Source organism: Micropterus dolomieu, linkage group LG04 (assembly GCF_021292245.1).
Source record: "Micropterus dolomieu isolate WLL.071019.BEF.003 ecotype Adirondacks linkage group LG04, ASM2129224v1, whole genome shotgun sequence".
NCBI classification, from domain to species: domain Eukaryota; kingdom Metazoa; phylum Chordata; class Actinopteri; order Centrarchiformes; family Centrarchidae; genus Micropterus; species Micropterus dolomieu.
Genome location: NC_060153.1, coordinates 25,537,758 through 25,551,321, shown reverse-complemented (window position 1 = coordinate 25,551,321; position 13,564 = coordinate 25,537,758). Strand labels below are relative to the sequence as shown.

The 13,564-nt window shown below is 40.9% G+C and overlaps 1 protein-coding gene across 1 annotated transcript in view; it reads left to right on the top strand.

Moving 5' to 3' along the window:
* pi4k2b (phosphatidylinositol 4-kinase type 2 beta) overlaps positions 1-10,123 on the top strand; it is a 13,449-nt gene extending 3,326 nt beyond the window's left edge. The window contains exons 2-11 of the mRNA XM_046048128.1: positions 3,092-3,243; positions 3,895-3,975; positions 4,112-4,231; positions 4,489-4,620; positions 5,475-5,628; positions 5,887-5,951; positions 6,379-6,481; positions 7,304-7,437; positions 7,618-7,677; positions 8,773-10,123. Coding sequence (XP_045904084.1) covers positions 3,092-3,243; positions 3,895-3,975; positions 4,112-4,231; positions 4,489-4,620; positions 5,475-5,628; positions 5,887-5,951; positions 6,379-6,481; positions 7,304-7,437; positions 7,618-7,677; positions 8,773-8,946 — 1,175 coding nt within the window. The 3' untranslated portion in view covers positions 8,947-10,123. The remainder of the gene's footprint in view (positions 1-3,091; positions 3,244-3,894; positions 3,976-4,111; positions 4,232-4,488; positions 4,621-5,474; positions 5,629-5,886; positions 5,952-6,378; positions 6,482-7,303; positions 7,438-7,617; positions 7,678-8,772) is intronic.
* The last annotated feature ends 3,441 nt before the right edge of the window (positions 10,124-13,564 follow it).

Here is a 13,564-nt window from a genome sequence, read left to right as displayed (position 1 = left end):
GGAGGTAGAGCGGGTTGGCTGTTAATCGGAAGGTCGGCGGTTCGATCCCTGGCTTCCTGGTTGCGTGTCGAAGTGTCCTTGGGCAAGATACTGAACCCCGATTTGCCCCTGGCGGCTATTCCGCCAGTGTATGAATGAGTGTGAATGTTAGTTTCTGTTTGAGCACTTAGGCTCAGTGTATGAATGTGTGTGACTGGTGAATGCAGATGTAGTGTAAAAGCGCTTTGAGTGGTCGAAAAGACTAGAAAGGCGCTATACAAGTACGGAGCATTTACATTTGCATTTACTCTAGAGGGCTCTGAGTGAGCTGCACTCCTGCTGTGACTGAGGTCTGTTGGGCCCAGTAACTGACCAAGAGCTCTGAGAGACAGATATTAAATGTGCAAGCAAACAGACAAACAAGCAAACATTCTGTAGTCCGGTACAGTGCATGATGGAGATGAACAGGGGAGAGAGGAGGTATGCATGGGTATTATTTACCTTCACTCTGCTTGGCTTCTTGCGGAATGGGAATATTGGAAAGAGAGAGATTCCTGCCTCCTACCGTCACTAGTACACAGTGACATTGTTATACAATTTTATCAACAGTACAATCCAGTGCAAGTTTACATCCATCATCAAGCAAGACAACTGAATAAATTCACAGATTTCATCTATTGTTGGAAATTAATTGAAGATCAAATATTGTGTCAACTGTGTCTTACTCGCAGAGAAGTTGTGAAGTATATCAAAGGCATCCAGCAGGTCTTTATCACTGTCTATCTTTAGGTCTGTGTTGACACAGTGTTATTTCCATATTAAAGTCAAGATGTTTTTAAATAACAGTCAGCTTCCCTGCAGACCACCAAAAAGTTACCTTGATGTCCACACCCCTTCAGTCACTGTACATCAACTACAAGGCCTCCCGGGGGGGGCTAGCATTTTCCACTTGGAGGATTACAATGCTCATAAATTACATACATACATACATCAAGATCTGAGTTTGTAATCTCTACTCATGTAAAATGTGTGTGTCAGTTCATAGCTGAAGTTAATGCATATTTGGTTCATCAGGAGGGCTGGCAGTCGAGTCTTGAGGAAATTCGCTGTAAGAGGTCTGACCTGCTGGTGAAGTTTGTCCTGTTTACAGTGGATCTTAAAATATCGAGTGCTCTACTTTCAGGCTCCCCCTTAAGACATGGTTTTAATTATTTTATATCATAAACTTGGCCTAACAATTTCCAAATGGAACCGCACTTGATTAAAACAGTATAGTAGTATTGGTAGCAACTAATACTACTTTGAAGTGCACCTCATGCAAAGACCTTGAAAACATAAAAAATGCAGTAGTATGTGGTGAGAGAAAAATGAACAATACACGTAGGCACATATCATTCAACATGGGAACAAAAACAGTGTGGGTGGAAGTCCTTTAGAGGCCTCCTGTATAATTCAAGACTGTTTGATTCTGACTCTAAACAGACAATGATAGGACATTTTAATGCATTTTGCCAGGTGTAGGTGGGCTACATGGCTAGCAAAACCCTGACCCGAATCTACTTTTTAAATAATCCAGGTCCCTGATGTCATATTTCTGTTCTGTCCTTCCTTCTGTTTAATTAGCTTCAAAGCTATCTTTCTATCCTTATCTCTCTGTGACAAATGGCATGTTAACTGTCCTCCTGTCTGTTTGTCCATTCTTCCTTCCCTCCTCCCTGTGTCTGTTCCTTCATCCCTTCTTGCATCCCACTGTGACTTTAGTGTGACTGCTACAGAGCATATGGAGCTCATGTCATAAGATTGGGCCGTCATCAAAGGAATATTTGGCACCCCGTATCCATCAGAAAGCAGTGGCATCCAAAGAGTTATTTTAGATCTGCAAGGCAATAGCAAATGCCATTTTCCGGCAAGTGGCTGAGTCATTTAGCTCTGTCGCTTCACAACAAGAAGGTACTGGGTTTAAATCCACTCACCAACTGGACCCTTTTTGTGTGGAGTTTGCATGTTCTCTCTGTGCCTCTGTGGGTTTCATCCCACAATCCAAAGACTGCTGATTGGGTGACATAGTGATTCTAAATTGCCTGCTGATTGGGTGACATAGTGATTCTAAATTGCCCGTGTGTGTGTGTGTGTTATAGACTAGCCACCTGTGCAGGTTGTAGCCCATCTCTCACCCAGTGTGTGCTGGGAACAGTTCCAGTCTCCCATGGATAAGCGGTTTAGAGACTAGATGGATGTCTCCAGTTTCACATACAAATTGCATGATATGACGTATAATGAGTAAAATGAGTATAGTGGGTAATTCTGACATGTAGATTCGCTTATAAGCATAGAAATATGCATTATTTAATGATGATAAATGATTGTTATGATTTTCAGTTAATTGTGTACATACATTTAATGCATCTTATAAATTTGTTTTTTAGGGGCTTTCTAAAAAATGTATTCCCTTTTTTTTTTAACACTTTGTATAAAGCAATAGCGCATAAGATGGGTTTCACAAAGGTGACCTAGAAAAATATTATTCATTATTCATACACAAATTTAAAAGGGATTTACTTTAGTGGCAATCTGCTCCTTTTTTATGCTACGGCACAGGGGACAGGAGGACTGTTGCCATGTTTTCAGTAGTGAACCGTGATGAGATGGTTAGGGTGATGGGGGCAAGCTACAGTCATCTCTGATTGAGACTTCAGACTTTAAAATGATTCCTCCTGATTTCACTTTTTGCTTCTTAATCCTGTTCATGATGTACTTTCTACTTTACTATTCATAATCCCTTTAACATTTTGTTTCAGCATGCAATTTGTAGAAACGGTACCAGGAATATTACAATTGTGTTGCAGTTACGAGTGTTCCTGTAATTGTTTGATGCAGTGATGCCGATGGTCTAGGAATGAAGGGTCTTTCCTGATTATGCTCTGAGGTTTGCTAAACTGTATTACCAACACATTTAAACTGCAACATTATGTTTTTTAATGCCATATTTTGATAGTGGCATAAAGATGCATTATCATTGTTCCATTCTTTGAGTAAAGCCATTGCTATTTTACTGTGTCTGATTGCCCACAATGTAAATATGAATATTAATCTGAACTTTTTCCCATTTTAGGTACCAACAGTGGGGACTTCAACCATTTCCCTGAGGATCCCGAGTTTGCAGATATCATCCAAAGGGCGGAACAAGCTATCGAAAATTCCTTCTTTCCAGAGAGGATTTCCCAGGGTTCCAGTGGGAGCTACTTTGTCAAAGACTCAAAAGGGGTGAGGAGGGAATGACACTGATAAATGCGGAGGGGAGGAGAGGACGGACCATGGATCATGGACTGAAAATAGCTTTAAAACATTTATCTTTTACTGTTTTTTTTTCTATATTCCCATTTCCCGTTCAGATTCATCCAGCTAGTTTAGAAATGCTAGCTGGCCATTAAACGCGCTAGCTTTAAGACATTTAGCTGACTGTAAGCTCCCTGTGAGGTGGTTCTGTGTTGCTGTTGAGCAGAGTCACGGAGCTAAAAGGAGTGAACAAGAGGTGAGGAGTTGCAAAGTTCACAGGAGGAGGACTCTACAGTGGAGACTCGCTCAATTATGCAGCCATTGATGCTCCGATTGATAACAGATAGGCAGCGTGCATGATGAGCATCACATTAACAAGTTTATTGTACGCTACAGGGAAAAGATATTGATCTCTAACTTGTTGGCGGCATCTCTGTCACTTCACATTTGTTTCTTATAACGTGTCTTAATGTGTGGTTCTTCAGTCTTGTTCTTTAAAGGTCACATAAAATTGCAATTGGCTATTTGTGTCGCAGTTATGCCCCTGTGTGTGCTGTGTTTTCCCACTGTTGCCGTGTGCCAAATGTATGTAAGGCATTTTGATGTAACACTTTTTATCATTCTCTTTTTCTTCTACAGAAAATCATTGGTGTTTTCAAGCCAAAGTCAGAGGAACCTTACGGTCACCTGAACCCCAAATGGACCAAATATTTTCACAAGGTACACTGTGTCACATGTTTTATGTTTTTGTCTGAACAGTCTGAAGGAGTATAAGCAGACATGTCACAACACTCCAGTAAAAACAGGTTTCTCACGGTTTCATGGTTGCCCTCTAACTCTTTCCCTCTGTCATTAGCTGTGCTGTCCGTGTTGTTTCGGCCGAGGCTGCTTGTTGCCTAACCAGGGTTACCTTTCAGAGGCTGCCGCCTCACTGGTTGATACCAAGCTCGGTCTGGGGGTGGTGCCGAAAACAAAGGTGAGGGCTCCTAATGTTTATGCATGTTATTGTAAAGAATTACAATTTTCATCATGCCTCCACAATTTAAACTGAACAACTTAACTGAAATAAAACAAATTTCTGAATAAATGTATTGAAAGAGAATACTGAGTGAACACCTGATTGAACCTTGACATAGATTATGTTACATTCTAGCTGTAGGAGAAACTTTCCAGTGGAGGTTCACAAGGAGTAACTAAACCAGTGTTAACTGAGCATCTTCCTTTTTTTATCAGGTGGTGTATCTGGCTAGTGAGACGTTCCACTACAGCGCCATCGACAGAGCCAAATCTAGGGGGAAGAAGTATGCCTTAGAGAAAGTCCCCAAGGTGGGACGACGCTTCCACAGAGTGGGCCTGCCACCCAAGGTAACAGTGGTAACAGTCTAATGTCACCAACCTTTAGCTGTTTTGTATGAGGAAACACTTTTCTTGTTAATTCCTGTGTGGTATATTAATGTTGTTGTATATACTGATATAATTGTAAAACTAACATATTTTTTGTTTTCAACATATTTATGGTTTTGTGTTGTTTTTTTTCATGTTCGTATACATGGTCTGCTGTCACGTCATTATGTAATGAAAGAGTTGTTGTCTCAGTGAGTGGAGGGCTCAGAATAGCTGCTGAGGCAGGCCTGGCAGAAGGCTGTAAAAGGAATCGGGCCACACTGTCTGTCTTTGTGTTCCCTGAAAAGACAGGTTTATTGAAATAAATAGGTCAGAGGAAGCATAAAGGGGCACCCAGCAGCTCACCTGGTAGAGTCCGAGGTTCATTGAAATGCCAAAAAATAAACTTGGGGAAAAAAGAGAAGGCATACATGTCATCTTTGCTTTAAATTGTTTTATTTTCTAAACATTTAAGAGGGTTAGTGTATTCTTATCTCTTTCATAGTGTACCATATATTTAATCAAAAACATGTATAACAGTGTGTTGTGAGGCTGCCTTCTTGATGATCTACAGCTTTGTAGATATTTGACGTTGTGAAAGGGTGGCTGAAAAAATGTGTTCAGGAAGTAGTATGAGGAACTTGGTTTCATATTTCAGCTGTCATGCATTGCTGACATATTGGCCTGTTGCCATCATAATTTCACATTTTACATCACTGCACCAAATCATTACTATACTAGCAAACTGTCTACTATTTTCACAGTAACGCCGCAGTACGATTTATAATTTTTTTGTTGTGTGTATGTGATGTGTTCTGTGGTGTGTTTTTTTCCAGGTGGGCTCATTTCAGCTGTTTGTGGAGGGTTACCGTGAAGCGGATTACTGGCTGCGGCGCTTTGAGGCAGAACCTCTGCCAGAGAACATCAGGAAGCAGCTGCAGTCACAGTTTGAGCGGCTGGTGGTGTTGGACTATGTCATCAGAAACACAGGTGAGGCCCCGTCTGTGTGGACATTTTAACACAGTGTGGTAGCCATTTACCGTCATTGTCACCGCTGTTCTTTCACACTTCATAGTTGCTTGTTGACATTGTCGGCATATTTGCATGTTCATTAGCGTGTTACATTGAATTTGCACTTGTCATCATGGCCAGTCATTTTGAAAGCTGTCTAACTGTGCTCTCTGGCCTCACCTTCGAATGAAAACCTCCTCTTACTCGACTCCATTTTCTCTTTGTCTTCCTGTTAAGATCGCGGGAATGACAACTGGTTGATCAAGTATGAGAAGCCAGGTGAAGGAGGAGAGGAACAAAAGGTGAGGTTAAATCCACACATACTTAAGTGTGCTGAGACTCCTAGAACATTTTTTGTCATGACTGAACTGCTGGCATGTGGATTCATTTTCCTCTTAGCACACAAAAAGTGTAAACAAACACACTCGGTCAGTCATTCACACACAGGACACACAGGGGCCCACATAGACAGACAATAGCTTTGATATTGCAGGTCTGGAACAAACCAGTGCCCCAGTGACTTTGCTGGTTGCAGCAACCAGAACGCTGTCTGACTCCCTATCATCAATCATTATTTGCCATGTATTGATAAATGAGCAAAGGTTGCCATCTCTCTGTCCAATTAATCGGCTTTTGACAGTGATCAATAACAGGTCTGGTCATCAGTCATTAATCATTCAGTCACTTGATGGTGATGACTTCTCTAATCCTCTCTCCCCCTCTCTGCAGGATGAAGAGTGGCCAGAGAATAATTCAGACTCCTGCATCAAGATTGCAGCAATCGACAATGGCCTGGCCTTCCCCTTTAAACACCCGGACGAATGGAGAGCCTGTATGTTGGTCTCTTTCCTTCCTCGCCTCTCTTCAGTCATGTCTTTAGCACTTGCTGTCTCTGTCAAACCTTACTAATAGTGGTGTGAACAGCGGTCATCCTGGATTCTTCTTTTTTTGTTATTTAGTCTGTAAAATGGCAAATAGCCATCACAAGTTACCAGAGCATAACATAGAGAAATTATTTATTTAAATAATTATAATGATAATAGCGTATATAGTAATACTTTTAATATGTGAAAGACAAGAAAGGAGTTTTAGATACTTGTTCTTTAAATTTCAAAGCTGTTCTCAATCAGGCTGATGATGGGTTAAAGAAATCTTTGACATCTTGGGAAATACGCTGAACAGAATTATAAATGCAACACTTTTGTTTTTGAGCTGAACTCAAAGATCTAAGACTTTCTCTATGTACACTAAAGGCCTATTTCTCTCAAATCTTGTTCACAAATCTGTCAAAATCTGTGTTAGTGAGCACTTCCCCTTTGCCGAGATAATCCATCCACCTCACATGTGTGGCATATGAAGATGCTGATCAGACAGCATGGGTATTGCACAGGTGTGCTTTAGGCTGGCCACAATAAAAGGCCACTTGAAAATGTGCAAAAACAGAAGTGTTGAGTTTATAATTTTGTTCAGCGTATATGCTTTCCTGCTTGAAACTTTGACGAGAATATCGATACCACTCTCACATCTGTACTGTAAATATAAAGATAGAGCCGCCAGATCAGCATTAAGATCATATAACTCGACTGTCTGGACTCTGTTATAGACCCGTGACCCTTCTGACGAAGCGTACTGTTGTGTTGTCTCCCTCCATTAGACCCATTCCACTGGGCATGGCTCCCCCAGGCCAAGGTGGCCTTTTCCCAGGAGACCAGAGAACTGGTGCTATCCCGCCTCTCTGACATGAACTTTGTCCAGGACCTTTGTGAGGACCTCTATGAGATGTTCAAGGTATAAACCACCTCATACCTTTATTTATTTATTTATTTATTTTTTCTGTCTCTCCTTTTCTCTGTTTACACACACATTAAGATTCTTTAATAAACAAACAGCTGTTTGGCAGCAAAGTAACACGTGCACTTTTGGTGACACAGGACACCTGCTAACTGGAGTTATTCTTTTTCTCTTCAGACCGATAAAGGCTTTGACAAAACCATGTTTGAGAGACAGATGTCTGTAATGAGGGGACAGGTGAGTTTTTTTTTAAGAGTATTTCTGACTGTTGTTTAGTCTCTCTGCCTTTTCTGTGTCTCCTTTGTGTTCTTTCCTATTATATCCTACCTCGCTCTCCTTTCTCTCCTCCGTGCCCCACTTTCAGTCACATCTGTTGTTTGCTCTAACTGCACAACCACTCATCTCAACCTAAGTTCTCACCCTCCACCCTCTACACCCCTGCCTCCTTCTATTCTGCGCCTCACCTCTACCCCTGCTGTTCTTTTTCCTCTTTGGATTAATGACACTAAGTGTGTTAAAGCATAATGATTAAAGTGGGCAAAGAAACATCTGATTGTACTTCCGTAGAACAAGTCTCTTTTTTGAGGTAGTTCTCTTAATTTACAGTGCCCAGTGTTTTGTCTGTTTAGGCACCATGATGCTGTCTTTTATTACCATTAGAGCTAAAACAATTCATTGAAACATTAGAAACCTTTTTGATTGATTCAGTATTGAAGTGATTTTTTTTAAATAATTAGATAAACCTGGACTAGGCAGTTTATTTCAGAAGCATTTTTTTGTAATATTTGTTAAGATTCCGATAGCAATCGATAAATCAAATGCTCTGACACTTAAATGGAAAAAAGATCTGGTGTCTGAGGCTGTCACATGACTCTAATAAGCACCTTTGCACTACTTCACATGAACATGTGTTTTGGAGGAGTGGCTATGAAGGGAGGCCTAAAGGGAGGGGCTGGGTTTTTTTCAGTTGGATACAAAATCTTGCTGTCTCTTGCTAGTTTCTCAAATGTTTCCAGCCCCAGCTTTAAATCTACAAAGTGACTGATGAGACTGAAGCCACAGACATTGACATGAACTGTTTTTAATGTGTTATGTGATCTTGTCTGTCTTCTATGCTTCTTTTGTTTAGTGAGCTGAAGACAAATTTACACCCTGGTGGACAATGAAGATATATTCTTTTCTACTGGCTTAATCCACGTTGCTTTAGATTTCATAGATGCTTAACCTCACAGACACTCTCAAATGCAACAGATGCACCAGTTCTCGGAATGAAATATAAACCGCTTGCATGGTTTCTCTATTTCATACATCAACAATCCTATTTGTCAACAGGTATTGAACCTGACCCAGGCGCTGAAGGACGGGAAGAGCCCCATCCAGTTGGTGCAGATGCCCCGGGTTGTAGTGGAGCGCAGCCGCTCAGGCGGCCAGGGACGTGTGGTCACACTTGGCAACGCCTTCACACAAACCTTCCACTGCAAGCGGCCCTTTTTCTCCTCCTGGTAGTCAGGGATGTGTGAGGAGTGAAGCTGAGGAGAGACTTCTGCCCTTTTTTGTCCTGAAGTCAGGAGGCGAGGGAGAAGATGTGAACATCACACTGGAGGCTGCTTATTTCCTTGGCAAGGAAAGAAATGAAGAGGAAGACATGGATGAGGAAAGTAAGATTAGGAATGTTTTGTGAAGGAAGTGGGTTTAGGACCATTCCTCATTTTGTGAGGAGAGAAGCATTGGAGCTGGAGCGATTGGCATACCAGTGTCTCTCAGAGACCTTGGGGCTGTTTGTGGTTACCATGGTGACTTGATTGGATAATCGGCCTTTCCACAGAGGTGGGCTTTGTTTATTGTTAGGAGGCAGAAAGGAATTTTTTTTTTTTCAACCCACCCAAAGTACCTACTAAAGTCTCTTGCAGGGTCTAATAGTGGGGCTAATGGCCAAAGAACATGCACTTCCAAACCACAAAGTAACAGATCTGTGGTGGTGTTTGGGAATCTAAAGGACTGGTTTCACAGATCCAGACAGTCTTGTTCCTGGTCTGGGATAAAGTCTAAAGATTTTAGCTTTGCCTTGTAGGATTACTTATTAAAATAAAGATGTGCTCCTGCACTGCTGGAAGTGTTTGACTAGTGCTACACAACTGGGTCAAACCGCTCTTTACCCAGTGTTAGTTTTCAAAACCACATCTGGTGAACAAACACAAAGTCAGTGTCTTCAACTCTCACTACTGCCAAAATCTGTTTGTGGAAGGAAATTTTAAAAGCCTCAAGAAAAGTAATTGTTGAAACTTGAATATGAAACTTGGAGAAGGAGGACTAGTAATACACACATTGCTTGAATGTAATCTGTTTAGGATTTCTATACAGATTCTTGCTCCTAAGCATTTCAAAACGAGTGAATGCTGTCAAAAAAATAGACTTTTCCGGTAACAATGAATGTATTTGTTGTTTGACATGTATTTAATTGCTGGCAAGCAGCTTTCTCTTGAACCTCGTGGCATGGGGGATGGCACCTCATCCCTCCCCTTTACAGTACAATATCTGAAGAGGAAAAACAAAACGGAAGGACAATATTTCGATGCTGTTGTGTTTTCTTATATATGCATCTTGAAATTTTTAATCCAACTCAATGATTGTATGAGAAAAGTTGTATATTTAACAGATGAAAAATAAAAATTGGGAAATTTGATTTTTGTCTTGGTCCATTGTATATGTTACAGTTTCTCAGAAAAACGCTGGTGATCGCGTAAGGAATACGATCATCATGAAATTCTGTCAGTCTGCTGAGAAAACAACATGGTACACAGAGTATTACAATTCTGGTATGGTTCTGGTATTTACTTGATAAGGTGTGTTCAGCAGAGCTAAGATAACTTGGGCGGGACTTGTTTACGTTTACGATTAACTGGTGATGGAAACAGCAATGCCTCAAGCCAAAGGCAGCTACTAATAACAGACCAACCTGGCGATACCTCCTGTATTGTGCTGTCTGTTAACTTTTTGAGGTAGGCACTAAGCTAATTTGCATGACATCTGAATATACAGTGAACCTCACCTATTTGATTAACATTTCAATGCTTCAGTGCATTATGGGTCTTTTCAGTTTGTTATACCCTCGGGATAAGTGTTTTTCCGCTTGGTATGCAACTAACAATTGTTTTCAGGATTGACTGTGTTTTTTTCTTCTATTCATCGAGTTATCACTTGGTCTATAGTGTTAGAAAAATTACCATCACAATTTCCCAGAGTCCAATTTGCTTTGGTCCTAACAATCAGAGATATTCAATTTACAATAAACTGAGTGAAGCAGCAAATCCTCACATTTGGGACGCTGAAACTAGTGAATGTTTGGCTATTTTTCTTGACAAACTGATGATCCAATGTGTTTGCAATTATCGACAGATTGATCAATTGTGTAATTGTTTCAGCCCTCTTGCATCCTATAGACAGGAAAATGGGGATTTGGCTAATGCCTATATTATTTAGCATGGTTCACCACCAAGGTTATGCTGCTAATCAATAGCTTTAATAAGTAGTGATACTATACCAACAACACAGCATTTCCCTGTCTTCCTTGAAATGGAGATCCACATTCTTGCAGTTCATGCTACAGGTTAGACTGATAATGGTTTTAATGGAGGCATTGATGAAGAGATGCTCTCTCTGCATGTGCAAAAAGAATACATACTTCCTCCACAGTATGCTCCTCCCCAGCAGTGACACGGAAATGGAGTAGTTTAAAAGTTTCACCGCACATACTCATCCGTTTAGACAAAGGCAGGAACCACACATACCGAGCGAGGTGCAGCACACATCTGGAGAGGAAATAAAATGTGGAAAAGTGTGGCAGCATGACCAGTGCCTGTCAGCAGTAGGAAGAAGGGGGGCACACAGCATAACACTGCCACCATGTGGAAAATGTTTCCCAGATGCTAAATTTAAGGCACAATTTGTAAAGGCGCAATTTAAATAAATTCAAAATGCTGTTTTTCAGTTTCAGACTGACTGAGAGGTAAAGTAATATTATACAGCAGCCTAACAAAAGCTATTTTTTTTCTGATGCAGAACACTGCTTGTTTACATCAGCAATGTTTTAAGTAAATCTGTCCTATATTCTAAATAATAATTGGTTTAGAAACACACAATGTTCAGTGTTTCATGTGAATATAGCTTTTTCATGAATATAGCTCAAAAGGATTAAGATCACACAGTGGCAGGCTGTGGTAAAGAAAGGGGCTATTTTAAATTATTTGTTTGAATATGACCTATTTCCTACTTATTTAGCACACAAAAAACACCAGCTAGATGGCATATCAACAATTTTACAACTGTGGGTGTAAACTGCTGGTGCTCTTAGATGCATCCCATTTGGTGCAGCTGGGGAAAAGCAAATGCGGTCGCCTTGCTCCTGCCAGGTTTTAATGTCGTGTGACATGGTGACATTATGCAGCGCCAGCGAAAGTTGGACAACATTGTATAACCAGCATGCCTTATTTTAAGTCCAGCATGCATCACGTTAAGTCAGCACTGTGCAGCCCCGCATTAAGTCAAAGGCACCTACTTTCTAACCAGTCTATTCTGATAATGACCGAACAGCTCCCCCTTGTGAAGAAGCTGCGACCTGCTAAAGTGAGTATAATATAACCTCAGGTCAAAAAAAGCCTGGTCGAGTCGAAGCATTTACAGGTTTTCTTGTTCTTTGTTCTTTTTTTTGTTTTTTTGTTTTGTTTTTTTACAAATCTGTAAATTTATTTCCTTTTTAAAAACATTTTTAAACATGTCTTGTAGAATCTCTTGTTCCATTTTATCTCCATGTTCAATATGTCATTAATCAATTCAGTGCAAAATAATTGGCCTGAGGGCTGGATGAGGAAAAGACCCTAAACTCTTCATTGCTGAGAGGCCGCTTTTAAATTGTGTTGTAATGTGTTTGTGTTGACACTAGATGGTGCGCATTATCTGTTTCATTTCATGAGTGGCACGCCGGCTCCAGTGCCGGACAAAACTAAGTGATGTGGGTCACAGGCCTGTCAAAATATGCAGGCAGCGATGACTCGCAATGTCCGGAGACAAAATATACAGAGATCTTAGAACGCGAGATTCATATGCCTAATACATTTTCAAACAGACCATAGCTCCGTGGAGTGAAGTAACCAGTAGAGCTACTTTTAATTATTTTGGACCTGAACACAAAGAAACAAGCTGTTGGATGTTTGGAGAGAAATATTTAATATGACGGCGTAAGGAATAAATCCATACCAACTTTCTGGCGCTGTTCAAATTCATCACAATGCAGTTGCTTTTACTTGCAACGGTGTTTCTCTTTACGCACGACCTCACAGGAGCTGTGCGCTCTGACAAGTGCGCCTCCCGGTGCGATGTGGGGTCGTGTCCGAGCCCCAGTTGTCCCGACGGCTATGTCCCGGACAGATGTAACTGCTGCCTGGTGTGTTCCCCGCGCGAGGGAGACCCATGCGGCCGCAAAAACGACCTGCCCTGCGGGGATGGCCTGGAGTGCTCGCTGCTCGCTGCGAGGAGACGGCGAGGCTCCAAGGGGGTCTGCCGGTGTAAGATGGAGCATGAAGTGTGTGGAAGCGACGGGAAAACGTACGGTAATCTGTGCAAGATGAGAGCAGCAAGCCGTAAAGCTGAGCAGAAGGGGACACCCGCAGTTAGCCAAGCGCACAAAGGACCGTGTTCACTCCCAGGCGCAGGTAGGACCGCTTTGGGTGGTCATAGTGCTACAGTGTTTTTTTTATTATCCACCTGATACAGTTGGGTAGATACTCAAAATAATATCTGGAAAACAGCTGTAACAATTAGTTGATTAATCAATTAGTAGATTGTCAGAAAATTATAATTTTTCAAGCAAAATATTCTCTGATTTCAGCTTCCTCGGTATAAAGATTAGCTGCTTTTTTGTTTAATATTATTGTCAACCGAAATGTTTAGGGTTTGACTGCTGGTCAGACAAAAAAAAAGCAATTTGAAAAGTTGACTTTGGACACTATTTTTTTTTCATTTATAATAAATTTTTAAAAAACCTAAATAATTGATGGATAAACTGCTAATGAAAAATAATCCTTAATTGCAGCGCTAATAATAATAATAATTTTTTTTTTTAACACAC